This window comes from Barbus barbus (genome assembly GCF_936440315.1).
Source record: "Barbus barbus genome assembly, chromosome: 15".
Classification (NCBI taxonomy): Eukaryota; Metazoa; Chordata; class Actinopteri; order Cypriniformes; family Cyprinidae; genus Barbus; species Barbus barbus.
In genome coordinates, this window is record NC_136743.1 from 31,947,826 (window position 1) to 31,964,514 (window position 16,689).

At 39.2% G+C, this 16,689-nt stretch overlaps 2 protein-coding genes across 3 annotated transcripts in view; both read left to right on the forward strand.

The window, feature by feature from the left end:
* Window positions 1–7,834, forward strand: part of LOC306880787 (tensin-3-like) — a 45,837-nt gene extending 38,003 nt beyond the window's left edge. The window contains exons 21-27 of the mRNA XM_079434552.1: window positions 1,918–2,013; window positions 2,112–2,189; window positions 2,753–2,827; window positions 2,904–3,072; window positions 4,501–4,569; window positions 4,661–4,690; window positions 6,447–7,834. Of these exons, the coding sequence (XP_079290678.1) occupies window positions 1,918–2,013; window positions 2,112–2,189; window positions 2,753–2,827; window positions 2,904–3,072; window positions 4,501–4,569; window positions 4,661–4,690; window positions 6,447–6,588 (659 nt within the window). The 3' untranslated portion in view covers window positions 6,589–7,834. The remainder of the gene's footprint in view (window positions 1–1,917; window positions 2,014–2,111; window positions 2,190–2,752; window positions 2,828–2,903; window positions 3,073–4,500; window positions 4,570–4,660; window positions 4,691–6,446) is intronic.
* Window positions 7,835–9,025: 1,191 nt separating this feature from the next.
* On the forward strand, window positions 9,026–15,769 carry LOC306880724 (transcriptional adapter 1-like). Of its 2 annotated transcripts, none has more exons than XM_079434453.1 (8): window positions 9,026–9,141; window positions 9,317–9,408; window positions 9,499–9,564; window positions 9,681–9,781; window positions 11,178–11,390; window positions 11,802–11,953; window positions 12,058–12,214; window positions 14,689–15,769. In XM_079434453.1, exons 1-8 carry the CDS (start codon window positions 9,068–9,070, stop codon window positions 14,839–14,841), a joined length of 1,008 nt encoding a protein of 335 aa, XP_079290579.1. In that variant the 5' UTR covers window positions 9,026–9,067; the 3' UTR covers window positions 14,842–15,769. The 2 variants fall into 2 exon arrangements, with proteins under 2 accessions (XP_079290579.1, XP_079290580.1); XM_079434454.1 differs by having other exon boundaries at window positions 9,030–9,141; window positions 14,695–15,055.
* Window positions 15,770–16,689: the final 920 nt, after the last annotated feature.

The following is a 16,689-nucleotide window of genomic DNA, read 5'->3' on the forward strand; positions in this document are numbered from 1 at the left end:
TTGAGCATAATATGTCAAGTTCACTTTACTTTGCTATCCTCGCTTACATAAATGAACTATAGTGTTCTGCACACTAGTAAAAAATTATTATATTATTATTATTATTATATTATTATTATTATATATATATTATTATATCTGGGGTCTGAATAATTTTTGGTTTGACTATTTATATAATTTAGTTTATATTAAATGCAGTTTCTTGAACTTTGTTGACCCACTTAAGCAGAATCAGAATTAATTTTATTACCTATGAAATATGGCTAAAGTACAGCTGAATGTACTAACAAGCATTTATTGTAAACTAAAATATACTTAGATTATATTTCTACTCAAACTTGTCATTTTGTAAATAATTTTAATAATAATGAATTTGCAGTTTAGTTCATTTAAAATGTATTAACTTTAAATGTAATATCAAATAAAACTACAGTTAAAATCTACTTCTATATTATTTGTAGTGCTGTCAAACGATTAATTGCGATTAATCGCATCCAAAATAAAAGTTTGCATAATATGTGTGTGTACTGTGTATATTTATTATGCGTATATATATTTATATATAATAAAAACTATATGAATTTAAATGTATGCATGTAAATACATATAAATATTTTCAAATCATACTGTATGTGTGTGTATTTACATATGCATAATAAATATACAGTACACAAACATAAATTATGTAAACAAAAACTTTTAATTTGGATGCGATTAATCGCAATTAATCGTTTGACAGCACTAATTATTTGCATTTTTAAAGTGTACTTAAGTGTGTCAAGAAACAGTCATGAACGTCTCTCTTTTAGTCACTTAAATGGCATGTTATATTTACAAATGTTTATTTAATCTCAAAAAATTTGAATATCATGAAAAAGGTCAATCATTTTTGTCACTCTTTTCCGAAAGTGAAACCCATATATTATATTCATTACATATAGAGTAAAATATTTCAAGCCTTTATTTCTTGAAATTTTGATGATTATGGCTTACAGATAATGAAAACCCAAAAATCAGTGTCTCAGAAAATTAGAATATTACATAAGATCAATAAAAAAATGATATTTTAAACAGAAATGTCAGGCTTCTGAAAAGTATGTTCATTTACTGTATATGCACTCAATACTTGGTTGGACCTCCTTTTGCATGAATTACTGCATCAATGCGGCGTGGCGTGGAGGTGATCAGTCTGTGGCACTGCTGAGGTGTAACGGAAGCCCAGGCTGCTTTGATAACAGCCTTCAGCTCATCTGCATTGTTGGGTCTGGTGTCTCTCATCTTCCTCTTGACAATACCTCATAGATTCTCTCTGGGGTTCAGCTCAGGTGAGTTTGCTGGCCAATCAAGCACAGTAACACCATGGTCATTGAACCAGCTTTTGCTACCTTTGGCAGTGTGGGCAGGTGCCAAGTCCTGCTGGAAAATGATAGCTCTTTTCCTGAAGACGTCTGAGCGTGGAGACTCTTGATGCACTGACTCCAGCTTCAGTCCACTCCTTCTGAAGCTCTCCCAAGTGTTTGAATCAGCTTTGCTTGACAGTATTCTCAAGCTTGCGGTCATCCCTGTTGCTTGTGCACCTTTTCCTACCCAAATTCTTCCTTCCAGTCAACTTTGCATTTAATATGCTTTGATACAGCACTCTGTGAACAGCCACAGCTTTCAGTAATGACCCTCTGTGACTTACCTAACATGAACTTTTTCACGACATTCTAATTTTTTGAGATGTACCTGTATCTATATATGTATCTATATATCTGCGAGTACAGTTTTGAAGTACACTACAAGTGCACATTCAGTGCGGTTAAGTGCTCTTGTCTGTCAGTAGTGTAGAGCTGATGGAGCTGTAAGCGTCAGCTGTGACTTTATAGATGCCATTGTTGATGTGTGTGTGTGTGTGTGTGTGTGTGTGTGTGTCAGGAGTGGATCTGTCCAGTGAGCTGGTGCGGCACTTTCTGATCGAGTGCTCGGCGCGGGGCGTCCGGCTCAAGGGATGCCCAAACGAACCCTACTTTGGTAAGATCACCAGACCTGTGACTGATTCATGCTGCTGTGTGACTCACTCACTCACACTGGTGTGTGTGTGTGTGTGTGTGTGTGTGTGTGTGTCGCAGGCAGTCTGAGCGCTCTGGTCTGTCAGCACTCCATCACTCCGCTGGCTCTTCCCTGTAAACTCATCATTCCTGACAGAGGTATTCATCTCTTACTGTTCACTACAGCCATCAAAATCGCTTCTGTTCATTCATAATAAAGCATTAATAAAATAAAATATTAACTAAACTAAAAATACTGCCTCGGCAACTAAGTTGAAGTACTAAAATGACAAAAACTAAAACTGAAATAAAAATACATTTAACTAAAGAGAAATATATTTTAAAAAAAGGGAAATCAGCAAAACTTTAAAATGACAAAAAAGCTTTAAAAATGCAAATTAAATAAATACTATAATAGAATATAAATAATACTAAAATCATCATCATGTGACACTGAAGACTAGAGTAATGATGCTGATAATTCAGCTTTGATCACAGCAATCAATTACATTTTAACAGATATTTGCATATTTTAAACTGTAATAATATTTCTAAATATTACTGTATTTGTGATCAAATAAATGCAGTCTTGGTGAGCAAAAGTGACTTCTTTCAGACGTCTGTAGTGTATAAGCACTTAAACTCAGTTAATTTAAGATCACTGCAGACATTATGCCCCTCTCATGAGCACATGATGATAATGACATGTTGTTTCTCCTCAGATCCTCTAGAGGACGCTGTCTCATCCTCACTGTCCATCACCAACTCTGCGGCTGAGCTCCTCAAACAAGGAGCAGGTGCGTCCAGCGACGATAACTGAGCCGTAATCTCTCAGAGCTTAACCTCACGCTCTCATAATCTGCTGTTTTCCAGCCTGTAACGTGTGGTTCCTGGGCTCGGTGGAGATGGAGTCTCTGACGGGGAATCAGGCGGTGCAGAAGGCCACCACTGAGATCCTGAGAGCCGACTCACTCCCGTCCTCCACTGTAGTGCACTTCAAAGTGTCCTCGCAAGGAATCACGCTCACCGACAACCAGAGAAAGTAAGGCATCTCTCAAACACTCAGGCCTCTGACAGTGACTTACACTGCATTCACCAGGTCATGGGGAACTCAACCCATCAAAGAGCAGGACTTATGCTTTCTTAAAGTGTCCTAATATTGTGCTGGAGTCCCTTCAACAGGTTTAAAATGCATCTAAGGTCAGAAAACACTGTAATTGTCTCAAAATATGCATTTAATATTAGAGTGATTTGTCTATGATTTTGAAACGATTCGTTCGAAGTAGTTCTGAGCTTGAGGTCTGTAAACCCCTCCCTTCCATAAGCCTGCTCTGCTCTGATTGGTCAGCTGGCCGAGTCTGTTGTGATTGGTACAGAGAGGAGTACTTGAGCAAGTTAGGAGCGCTACCTTAAAACAATATTATAGTGCTTCAATCCCTTCTTCAAATAATGGGTAACACTTTATAATAACTGCATACTATGAATCATTAGGTAAACATTAGTAAATAGTCAATTCATCCTTTATAAAGCATTGTTCCAGCATTAATAAGCAATAGTAAGCAGTTTATAAATACAGCTATAAATGTTTTGTTCTTGAGCATATCTATAATGTTTAATAATTGTATTTTCATACTTTATTAATGATCAGTTTATCATTTCTAAATGACTAATGACTATTAATGTTGGTACAATGCTTTATAAAGGATGAACTGAATATTTCCGAATGTTTACCTAATGATTCATAGCGTGCAGTTATTATAAAGTGTTACAAATAATGACTTAACAGAAAAACATTTTGTTTAACACTTATGCAAGCAAATCATGCCCACAGCTAAAGAGTAGCTGCTAATCTGAAAACCATAATGGTGGATACATTAGTCGAGGGCTAACGTCACTAACTGATGAAATAATACAGTTTGTAAACCAAAATATGTCTACAATCTTTATTATTAAACAAATTAATTAGAACAAGGACAGGCTACATTAATCTACACGTTCTTAGGCAATAGTGGGTTCACAGGGAATCATGAATGTTGACCACTGATTCTTCACCGCAGTGAAATCAAGTCAAACAGAGTATGATGTAAACACATTCAGTAGCAGAAGAGTTGGTGTGCAGGTCAGACAGCAGGCCGGGATCATGTGTTACCTGCTGATGCACATCAGTAACAGGCACAAGAGTCACATATGACCACTCGTTAAGAGTCAACTATATCTTTATTTTATCATGCACTTTTTTATTTAACAACTTTGCAGACTGTTTACATTTGAAGGAGAGCTAAGTTACAAACTACGAAAGAGATGCCTTTCAGAAACCCACACGACCTGCTCTTTAACTTGAAAATCATACTTATAAATCATCAATTAAAAGTCTTTAGAATTGTAGTCCAGTATTAAACCAGCAGCAGTAGCTCTGCTGATCATGTTGAAGCTGCTGGAAGTCCTGTAACACACGCGCTGTCTCTCACAGACTGTTCTTCCGGAGACACTACGCTGTAAACACCGTCATCTTCTGTGCTCTGGACCCTCAGGACAGGAAGTGAGTCCAGTCTGCTCCATGTCCTTCACACTCAGCTCATGCTTCTGTACGTCTCATACTTCCCTTTCATTGTGTCTCTGTTCATTCACAGATGGAAACGAGACGGCTGCTCCTCGGCTAAGTGAGTGCACTTGTTTTCATGTGATTGTGAACTGAAGCTCAGGGACTTTATTAACCGGCTAATCAGAGGAAGAGTTCACTCTGGGGCTGCTTTTCTACTTCAAATTAATGGACTACATTTTAGTTTGGTAATGGTTTTTATTTAATATTTTAGGGGGTTTAATGGTGTAAATTATATTAATGGAATAGTTATAATCTGCACATTACCACTTTTCAGCATAGACCTGCAAATCACATTTCCATCTTAAACTGACTTCAGTTTGATCTTTTTTTAAAGAATACACTTGGCAAATTATTGCAGCGACGAAATAGTTACATTTAATTTTGTTATGAAAAATGCACAAAAATATTGTATTCAAATTTTATGTAAAAAAAATGTCCAAAACATGTTTTTCGATAAAACTGTGAGAGAAATCATAAATCTAAATACGCTGTGTTCCAAATTTGAGTTTGATATGAAATAAAGAGCTTTCAGTAAGATTTAGTTTGGGACAGTACCATAAATTCACTCCCCGTTTGTTTCCAATACAGTCATTTTAACCAATGCAACCATTTTATTTGTTTTACTTTTTCACCAAATGCAACACCTTTTAATCTTTTTGAATCATGATTTTTTTTTTTTTGTATTTACACAGCAAGTGCCAAAATCTTTACCTGGTTTTGTACCATTCTGATGAAGTAAAAAAAAAAAAAAAAAATTAGGGCTGTCCGTTTAATGTGTTAAAGTTATAGTTCACCCAAAAATGAAAATGCTGTCATGATTTGCTCACCCTCAAGTATTTCCAAACCTGTATGAATGTGTTTGTTCTGCTGAACACAGAGGAAGATATTCTGAAGAATGTGAGAAACAGAGCAGTTCTGGGGCACCATTGACTTCCATAATATTTAATTTTTGTCCTGCTATGGAAGTCAATGGTGCCCCAAAACAGCCTGATTACAAACATTCTTCAGAATATCTTCCTCTGTGTTCAGCAGAACAAACACATTCATACAGGTTTGGAAATACTTGAGAGTGAGCAAATCATGACAGCATTTTCATTTTTGGGTGAACTATCCCTTTAACTTAATTAATTAGTTTTGAAAAAATAACGCCATTCAAATATTTGAATGCGGTTAACGCACAGGCCCCGCCCCCAGACGTGTACATCATCTAACATCTCCTGAAGGGGACTGATGATATATGATGCAGGACAGCTACTGGGGCAAACATGCTCCTGTATGAGTTCTGTCCCATATTTATATCACAGAAGCGATATCACACGAGTGCTGTTTATGTCCGAGTAATACCACGAGTGCAAATGGGATTTGATACAACACTTCAGTAAATAAGTTAATAATGTGTTCCACTGCATAAATGGAAAAAAAAGTTTCTCAAAATATCTTCTTTTATGTTCCATAGTTTATGTTAGGTGTTTATGTAAAATAAATTTTAATGTTGAATCAAATCAAATATTTCTTTCTAAAGCTACAATTTGTAAAGCCTACTTAACACTTTCTCATTTAACACAAAAATAGCTTTAAATAATCTTTTGGGGGTATTTTCACAGCCAAATGTAATTTGCGATTAATTAGATTAACTTACTATTAGATTACCTTATTAATTACTAGTTCTTTTGGTCAGAAATGAAGAGCAGCAGAGGGTAAAGTCCTCGAGCCTTTGCTAAACTAAGTGTTTTAAGTGCTTTGACACAATCTGTATTGTTAAGAGCTCTATATAAATAAAGGTGACTTGACTAAACTACTTCCTCTCGTGGCAGGATCTTCGGCTTCGTGGCGAGGAAAGCAGGCATTGGTTTGGAGAATGTGTGTCATGTGTTCTCGGAGCACGACCCCGAGCAGCCCGCCAGCGCCATCGTCAACTTCGTCTCCAAAGTCATGATCGGCTCTCAGAGGCTGTGATGAACGAGGAGTCTCTGAGAGCCAGCATGTACAGTGTTGTATATTTGTGTATTGAACGTGTAAGTATGGTTTACACAGACTCAAAACAAATCATTCTCATTGGAAATAAATCTCAACATACATGTTTATGGACAGTAATGCTTTTTTAAATTATTTCTAGTATCTTATGTGTAATGTATCTCACTACTGATGACATGAAACCAATAAACGTCTTTCATTGCCTTTTAGATATCTATATATTTAGTATTTTTATTTTTTTTACATGCAAATTTATTATACAAATGCCAAGTGGTTTTCTGACTTGTTTTCTGAATACTTCAAATATAAAACAGGTTATGCATGTGAAATAGTTTGAGATGTCTGTCGTCAGAGTCAGTGCTCAGAAGCTGAATGAGTATTTCTCTGTCTCCAGGCTCTGAGGCTTCTGTGTATCTGTGTAACTGTTTTATATAAAGTGAGGACAGTAGGAGAAGCTGTCATAGATTCCGTCGGCTGTTGTACAGGAGGATCTGTATACGAGAGTCAGGCTTGGTTTAATGATCTGTGTTGTTCTGTGGACTGATGGACTCTTATAAACTCAGATCTGAGCGGCTATATAATACAGGTTCTTCAGCAGGGAGCACAGATGTTCTGACCTTCACACAGATAACTGGTTATTTATACTAGATGTTGTTAAAGTCACTGGTGATTTTCAGAAACTCAAATGAACCACACACACAGTCTCTGAATATCTGAAATATCATGTTTATTATCACAGTTTTGTCATCAGTGTTTGTAAAGGCAGACTGCATGGCTAGTGCTTGGTTTTACACACCTGTGGTGATATATATATACCTGAGTTCAGTATAAAAGGTGTGTCCCAATGCTTATGTATTTGGGTGTATTTTTCAAAAGCATTGTTAACTATGGTCATGAGTTTCATTGTTACGAACACAGATCAGCGATTTGACAATTCCTGAACACCGTTCCATACAACATTCACAAACAAAGGTGCGTCACTGGACACGTCCAGCTAGCGGTCAGCGAGAAGCTCTTCACACACTCTGAACTGTGTTTGGAGACTGTGTGTCCATGTGAAGCTCTCTCTACACTGAAAGCAGCTCCGGTCTATGCCATCTGTGAGCACTTAAACCAGTCGTCTCCAGCGATGAACTGTTTCTCTGCTTCATTCAGCTCCTGTTTTCACTTCCGGCAGGTCTAAACTCAACACACAAGTCAAACTAAGATCAATAAAGTTTAAAAATTCAATGAAAGTGACTCGTTTGCTAAAGATTCTTGCTAAAGAAGGCATTTAGGGTCATTCCATGCAAATCAAGAAACTTCTCAGGCTTAATTTTTTATCAATGTTTTCTGAAGAAAGATACATAAATAGTGATGAAAGCCAAAATATTAAATGCCACAGATATATATTTATTGAGTAACCCACCACTATTTTGTAGAGGGGGGGGGGGGGGGTCAGAATGATGATTTTCACCTGAGATTCAGAGCCAAATTACAGCAGGGTGAAAATAACTTCTGAAAGAGGCCAGCATGCTGTTATTTTGAGCCAGAGATGGGTACCTCTGTTAAATCTAATGATGCTGTTTCACTATGTGCTACTGCTGACCAAAGCACTTCAGCACCCCCTGCCTTTCACTCAGGAAGTATAAAATACATCTTAATTGCCTTTAGATTTAGTCTCTTAAATGTTTCTGTAGGTATCTATATTTGTAAGGTCCTATATATGGCTCAGTCCCACACATAAAAGGATTTCAGTGTGGCTCCTGACGTAAATTGTAGTCAAAAACCACTGAAAAAGTCCAAGAAATGTATGTTAATATATGTTTTATATGTTTAATTTTCAGTATAATTTTCCAGTCTTTTTTCTTCATTTGTGTATTTCCTTCATCAGCAGGAGAATTATAACAGAATTATAAGTGCAAATAGCCGTCTTGTTGGCAAAGGCTATATATTGTCTGAAGTTGAGAATAAGAGTATGGGGTAGGGTTATGGAGGGCTTTATTGTCCCAATAAGGTATGCATTTAATCATTTGAATTAAAACTATAATTTGAACTCAATATGTTATTATTGTGTACTGTTTTATAATGCATTAGAATACTGAGGTGCAGATAATGCCACTATTTGCAATAAGTAGTATAAATAGCAGTAAATCCTGCTAATTAATATAGTGTAAATATAATCTATAGCTATTTGCACTTAGTGCAAATAACATATCGCTAAAAATACTGCTGTTTTCACTCAGTGTAGATAAAATCCATTACTATTTGAACTTTGGAAATGACCGCGATTTCAACTGAGAGGAGCCTATAATCAGGGCCCCTCTGCTCATGATCCGTCTCTGCTGATTATATAGACATCTCAATTAAAAAAGGGCCCTTATGACTGGTTTAGTGCTCCTGGGTCACGTGTGTTTACTAGCTGAAACCCGTCACACAGGAAGCAGAAGAAGAAGGCGTCATCGCAGCTTCCGGCGTCAGTATGGCGGCTCCCGCGAGTGAACTGGAGATAGCGAAGAAGAAGCTGAGCGACGCGATCGGAGACAACATCAAGCAGTGCGTGTTTCTCTCTGAGTAGCTTCATACACAACACCTGCTCCTGTGTCTGCAGACCTGTGTGTGTGATGTGCTGCAGGACACAGAAGCTCTCTGCTGCGTCTCACACACTTCTCTGATGGAGGACACGCTGATGAATATAATGCCGCTCATGTGTTTGTGGTCTTGTTCTCAGTTACTGGGCCAATCTCAAACTCTGGTTTAAGCAGAAGATCAGCAAGGAGGAGTTCGACCTGGAGGCGCGGCGTCTGCTGGCCCAGGAGACCGGTAACCTCGTGCCCTCAGTAGTGTGCTGTCCATCATGCTGACTGCGCAGGTGACAGGCTTTCATTGAGTGCTCATGTGTTTCCTCCACAGTCCATGTTCACAATGACTTTCTGCTGGCCATCCTCACCCGCTGCCAGATCATCGTGTCCACATCAGGTCCGAAACCCCTCTGAGACACGCTTTATAGATGCTGATGTGTGCTGTTGGTGACGTGTGTGTGTGTGTGTGTGTGTGTGTGTGTGTGTGTGTGTGTGTGTGTGTGTGTGTGTTAGAGGGCACCAGCTCGCTGCAGTGGACCGGTGGAGCCGCATCCAAACCAGGCAAACCCACCCGAGGCAAAAAGAAGTTTCCTTCTGTTCGGCAGAAATTCGATGTTAGTTCTCTCTGCTCGCACACATCATGATCATATTTACCAACTCAGGCTTTCTGCCGGTTATCTTATGCTTACAAGAACGAATATCTGTGAATGGGGGATGAAAACTTGTTTTCCCTTTGAAGTAAGTTCAGATATTTGTTCTGGTTTTAATTATGAACTCAGTTCGTTTTGATCAGTTTGTCATAAAGAAGACTTCTTATCTTGTCATGTTGCTCATCCAGTGGATGTCTTGATTTATGAACCTTTAGTCATTTGGGAAACCAGCCCAATGGTGTGATCAGAAGTATCAGATATCTCTATATTCCAGCGGTTTGTCAGACTGATTGTAAGCTGAATGTGAAAGTAATGTAGATCTGTTTGAAGTCTGAAGTGTTGCTAACACAAGTCGTTCAGATGTAGAGATCATGTTGATGTATTGAGTGCAATTCCAGTCATTCGTCTTCAAAACTCTTATATTTACTGCCATAACCTGCAGAAACACATCTCACTCAAACACAATTACATTTTGCAGAAACTATTTGAACCTTTTTTTTTTCATATTTTACATATGGCCATATTTTACATTTAACTGTTTTATTTTCTCTTATATTTAGTGGTGCTTTTTGTATTGACTAATAAAACTGTTCTTAGGTCTTTTTAATTTTGAATAAGTTTACAACAGTGCAACAAATATTATTATTATTATATATTGTGGAAACTTATATTCCTGTAGAGCTGCTTTGCAACAATTTGTATCATAAAAAACGCTATACAAATAAACTTGAATTGAATTGAATATGTGTCCCTGGAGCACAAAACCAGTCATAAGGGTCCATTTTAAAATTTATATTTATGCATCATCTGAAGCTGAATAAATAATCTCTCCATTGATGTATGGTTTGTTATGACAGGACAATATTTGGCTGAGATACAACTATTAGAAAATCTGGAATCTGAGGGAGCAAAAAAATCTAAATATTGAGAAAATCTCCTTTAAAGTTGTTCAAATGAAGTTCTTAGCAATGCATATTACTAATCAAAAATGAAGTTTAGATATATTTACGGTAGGAAATGTACTAAATATCTTGATGGAACATGATCTTAATATCCTAATGATTTTTGTCATAAAAGAGAAATGTATAATTTTGATCCATACAATGTATTGTTGTCTATTGCTACAGATATACCTGTGTTACTCATGACTGCTTCTGTGCTGCAGGGTCAGATATATTAAATAATGTTATTATGCATGTTATTATTATATTTGTTCATGCTGGTTGATGCGTTGTGTGTGTGTGTGTGTGTTGATCTGGTGTGTGTGTGTGTTGATCTGGTGTGTGTGTGTGTTGATCTGGTGTGTGTGTGTGCGCGCGTGTGTGTGTTGATCTGTTGTGTGTGTGTGTGTGTGTTGCAGCACCGCTTCCAGCCGCAGAACCCCCTGCAGGCGGCGCAGGCCTTCAGTCCTCGGGAAGCGGCGCTGGAGGACGACGAGCTGAGGCTGAGCGCTCAGACGCTGCTGCTGCCCAGCCGAGGACAGATGGAGGCGCGCATGATGGTCACCGCCTTCGAGATGGGCCTGGACAACGTGAGCGAGGACGCCGTCAGCACCGTGTTCTGTGCGCTGGAGGTGAGCGTGAGAGTCTGTGTCAGTCAGTCAATTATTTTGAGTTATGATCATGATTATTGATCCTGATTGTTGTCACCTGTAAGCTCAAATCAGGAGAATGTGGACTCAGACGTATGCTTTATTTGATCTTACCTGCTTTCCTGATTCATGATGTTATCATAAATAACACTACATTATAAAAGGTTTGATGACAGATCTGTGCAAAAGACTGAATATCTCAACAGAGATCACTGTACTTCAACTTACGTGATTGTCAAAGTTTTCAGATCCTCAGCAATTATTTCTCCGCAGTGTAAGAAAGAAGGTGTGCAAATGGTGTCCTTTTCTGAGAGAAGCTCTGACCGGGGGCACAATAATCACTTTATCTTGATTAGAGTAATTGAGTCCGATCCTGTATCGTCTGTTTCTCAGGTGCATCTGAAGGATATCCTCACAGCTCTGGTGTCGCGGAGGAAGGCCTATCGTCTGCGGGATGGTCACTTCCAGTATGCGTTTGGCAGTGACGTGACGCCGCGGCCGTACCTGAAGAACAGTCTGCCGGTGTACCTCAGCGTGACTCAGTGGCACGTCTCCGCTCTGTGCTCTGGGTTTAGTTTAGTGTGGATGAATGAGAGGATCTGAGGACTGCTCAGTGATTGATGGTGTGTGTTTGTGGTGTGTGTTGCAGTCCTCCTGCGAGCGCGTCTCTCCCCGCCGGACCTCCTCCTCAGGTTCTGCCGGACGATGCGGAGCAGCAAGCTGCGCTCCTGCTGGCGTGTTCGGCTGACCGTCTCCCTCCGCCGCTGCGGCCCGTCGGCGTCTTCGACCTGCTGGAGGCACTACAGGTGCGTCTGAGGACCAGCACACACTCACAGCTGCGTTTACAGCCAAAGATGAGAATTCCACTTATGAGCAAAACTGCACTATCAGATAAAACATCTGTGAATAAAGCACTGTTTCCATCAAAGAGAAAACTGCCACTAAATATCCGTAAGAAAAGTAGGAGAAGATGCAAATATAATCATCATATATATATATATATATAATAAATCACTTTATCAGACGAAACAGTGCTTTCGGAGGCGGATGCTGCTGTTTGTGAACGCAGTCGTGTCAGAATTACACAGAAATACTCTTGACGACAGACTTTGCTCAGGCAACGATCAAAACAACACCGATGCTGTGAACGAGATCAGTGCGCTGCTAGTCAGGTTTTCCCATCTCAGCGCAAACTCACATGACTCTTAATGCGCATGGAGGAATTTATTCAGTAAATGTGTTTCCGTCATAGTTTATGTGCAGTTTTTCTTATCGGATGAAAAGTTGATCCTACTCAGTTCTGCGCATACGTTTTTATTAATGCACATTTTATTGAATTTATGCACATCTTGGCGTTTCCATCCAGCGTTTTTCTAATTTCTTTTCTGCGATATTCCAAGATGCACATTAAAATAGGCAGATGGAAACATATCTACTGTCTGAGATTAGATAGAAAACAGCAACAACAGAACGCAGGCTGCTTAATAATGTGGGAAAATACTTCTATATACGGCTAAATATTAAAAAAGTTAAAGGTTTTTGTTTTTCTATTTTCTGGTTTCACTTTAGTTTTAAAGTTTTAGTAATTTTGTTGTGTGTTTGGTATTTTTATTCTTTTTTATATATGGTTTTATTCCATATATGGTTTAGTACTTTGTTTTTTTGTTTTTTAGAAAGTTCAACTAAATAAAAAGTTTCCAGAAAAGAAATACATTTAAAGTGTTCTCTTATATTTTTGGTTACTATTTATTTTAAAGTATGTAATGTTTGTATACCGGTGCAGGGAGTTAAAACATACTAATCACATCCATATTTCTCAGAGCAGGTTCATAACAGATCATTGTATAGTCACCTCTCTGCTGAGTGGATGTGGGATGAACTCTGCTCCGGTGTCCGTGCTAATTCAGTCAAGTTCAGACCACTCGAAACTCAATAAGGATTTATTTAGCTTCTGATAACTAGTTAAGAATGAATTACTCAGAGACTGATTTAAAGTTGAATGAATCACCAATACAATGGTTTTGTTTTATTTAAAAATACAGTCACTCATAAGCAAATAACAAACGAGAGGTCTTCAGCACACAATTGCTGGCCTCGTCCATCTGTCTTCAGTCTTTTATAGTCTTCCCTCCACCGGTGTTATTCTGTCCTCCTCTGCTGTCTGTGTCTGTTTCAGCTCCTCGGGCAGACCCTTCACACTAATACTTCTTACAGCAAGGTTAACAGTTCAAATGAAAAAATAACAACTACCTCATTTCCTAGACAGCAGGCATGCCTATTGTTATTTTAAGCTATAGAAAATGATAACACCTCACACATACACATTCGTAGATATAGGTGTCTAAACCGCACGCCTCGTATGCCTAGCCCTAGCAAATGTGAATAACACCTCATGTCTTGGCTTTATCTAGAAGCTCCATTCTGCAAATGTGATTAACGAGTGCAAAATGCATCTTCTGGTCAACAACCATCTCTTTGCAAAGCTAGCATCATAAACATAGCATTGATAACTTCAAAGTAGTTCATATTCGTGCTCTCTAAATACAGCACATACTGGAAACATAACATCTTGACATTTATACTTCTGTAACAAAAGTAAACATAACACCATGTCTGCATTTGTGATCGTAGAAATGCCAAACAAGCACTACTCTACACTGCTCAAAACTCATGTTTGAATCGTCAGTGGCAAATTCTTTAATTAAGAAAACATACTTACAGGCTGTGAGTCAGAAGCGAAGTTGTAACTGTCCCACTTTATAGAAACAGTCTTTGAGCAGCCAGCATTGTAGCTACTCTCCCGGCATCAGGGAACAGTCCTCTGTAAAATGTGCTGCACACACTCTAATATTTGGGTTGAGCTGTTCTGGAACAGTGTTGTAAATACAGCTTAACCACTGATTTCTAGTTGTGTCCTCTTTTGGAAGCCCAAACAAAGTAGTTTCTCTTTCACAACCAAACACAGCGTCTCCAGAACATGATGCCGGCGGCAGCAACAACACTACAGCCAGAATAATAGCTCCGCCTTCTTTCTTTGCGTGTACATTTGGGCGGTGTTATGCAAATCTCCCCACACCGTGACGTAGACATGTGGGGTGTGTTTGAATGAGCTGTTTTAGGAGGTGTGGACGAGTCTTAACTTTTATAAAGAATATCTCTTTGGTTTTGAGACTTTAGTCTTTGCAACTTCAGGGATCTTATCAGTGCATGAACGTAAGACTCCAGAGAGAAAGGAACAGTTGGCTTCATATGAGTCCTTTAACTGCTGTGTCTGCGGCAGGTGCAGCGGAGGGTGATGCCGTCTCACAGCGTGTACGCTCTGAACATGGAGAGGATCCTGGCCCGGCTCTGGCACCCGAGCCACGAGGAGCTGGAGCAGGACCACATCCACCGCCAGCATCTGGCCAGCAAAGAGGGGCTGCTGGTCAGCTGAGAGAGGAAGCCCGGACCCCCGCTCCATCATCATCATCATCATCACAGACCTGCTCCACATCAGCCAGACAACACACACTCAAATGCTTCTGGGCAGTACTTGCTTTAAAAAGGCCGTAAATATGATTTTGTAAATATTTGTGTATTGTATTCATGTCTAGTTTAAGTATTATGAATAAAACGCTGTGCCTGTCCATATCAGTGTTTTTATATCCATCGCCTGCTCTCTTTATTTCCTTGTTAATAGATGCATCACATTGACTTTAGAGGCAAAGTAAAGAGAGATTCTGACTCAGATTCATTTTACATGTTAGAAGTTCTAATAATCACTTTCAGCCGTTTAAAAGTTGTATATATTAGCGCTGGATCTCATCTACAGGCCAGTAGAAACTGCTGGACACAGGAGCGCTGTAGAGGTCAGCATCTGGGAATACTGTGCTCTATAGACTCTTAACAGATCACATGCACTCCTTTAATAATCTCTGTTTCTGGAGAAGCACTCATGAGCACCTGGTCCACATGAGCTGGGGTTGAACATTAAACACATTTGTGTTGGGTTCAAGTGTGTATTTCAGAGATAATTCTGAGGGGAAATTACAGACATGCATATTTATTATGCAGTGTAGTGTTAGTGGCGTATCTTAATGTGACTAGTGTGTTGTGTTTGCTTGGGCTTCATTATTTAGACTGGTTACACTGCAAGGTGAAGAAATAGGCATATGCAGCATCATAAACATGATTTTTATTTTTTTGGAAAATGTAGGGGGGAAAAGTCTAAGAGAGGAAAACCAAATGCTGTTTTGATATAGTACAGTTATTTGTAATGTAATGTAGAACACTGTATGCCAGTAAAAGTGTTGAAGTGTGTGTGAGGGGAGGATCGAGCTGATATGAGCAGAATAGCTGCTAATAAAACGCGTTTCTCGGTTATTAGTGCTTCTCGCTGGTCTACAGGTCCTTCTCAAAACATTTGCATATTGTGATAAAGTTCATTATTTTCTGTAATGTACTGATAAACATTAGACTTTCATATATTTTAGATTCATTACAACACAACTGAAGTAGTTCAAGCCTTTTATTGTTTTAATATTGATGATTTTGGCATACAGCTCATGAAAACCCAAAATTCCTATCTCAAAAAATTAGCATATCATGAAAAGGTTCTCTAAACGAGCTATTAACCTAATCATCTGAATCAACTAATTAACTCTAAACACCTGCAAAAGATTCCTGAGGCTTTTAAAAACTGCCAGCCTGGTTCATTACTCAAAACCGCAATCATGGGTAAGACTGCCGACCTGACTGCTGTCCAGAAGGCCATCATTGACACCCTCAAGCAAGAGGGTAAGACACAGAAAGACATTTCTGAACGAATAGGCTGTTCCCAGAGTGCTGTATCAAGGCACCTCAGTGGGAAGTCTGTGGGAAGGAAAAAGTGTGGCAGAAAACGCAGCACAACGAGAAGAGGTGACCGGACCCTGAGGAAGATTGTGGAGAAGGACCGATTCCAGACCTTGGGGGACCTGCGGAAGCAGTGGACTGAGTCTGGAGTAGAAACATCCAGAGGCACCGTGTACAGGCGTGTGCAGGAAATGGGCTACAGGTGCCGCATTCCCCAGGTCCAGCCACTTTTGAACCAGAAACAGCGGCAGAAGCGCCTGACCTGGGCTACAGAGAAGCAGCACTGGACTGTTGCTCAGTGGTCCAAAGTACTTTTTTCGGATGAAAGAAAATTTTGCATGTCATTCGGAAATCAAGGTGCCAGAGTCTGGAGGAAGACTGGGGAGAGGGAAATGCCAAAATGCCTGAAGTCCAGTGTCAAGTACCCACAGTCAGTGATGCTGGTGTT

Excerpts from the sequence above, each read along its gene's own strand:
- LOC306880724 (XM_079434453.1), top strand. The coding sequence starts at position 9,068 with ATGGCGGCTCCCGCGAGTGAACTGGAGATAGCGAAGAAGAAGCTGAGC. Across the intron at positions 9,409-9,498 it reads TCTGCTGGCCCAGGAGACCG|TCCATGTTCACAATGACTTT; the intron begins GTAACCTCGTGC and ends TTTCCTCCACAG. Across the intron at positions 9,782-11,177 it reads CTGTTCGGCAGAAATTCGAT|CACCGCTTCCAGCCGCAGAA; the intron begins GTTAGTTCTCTC and ends TGTGTGTTGCAG.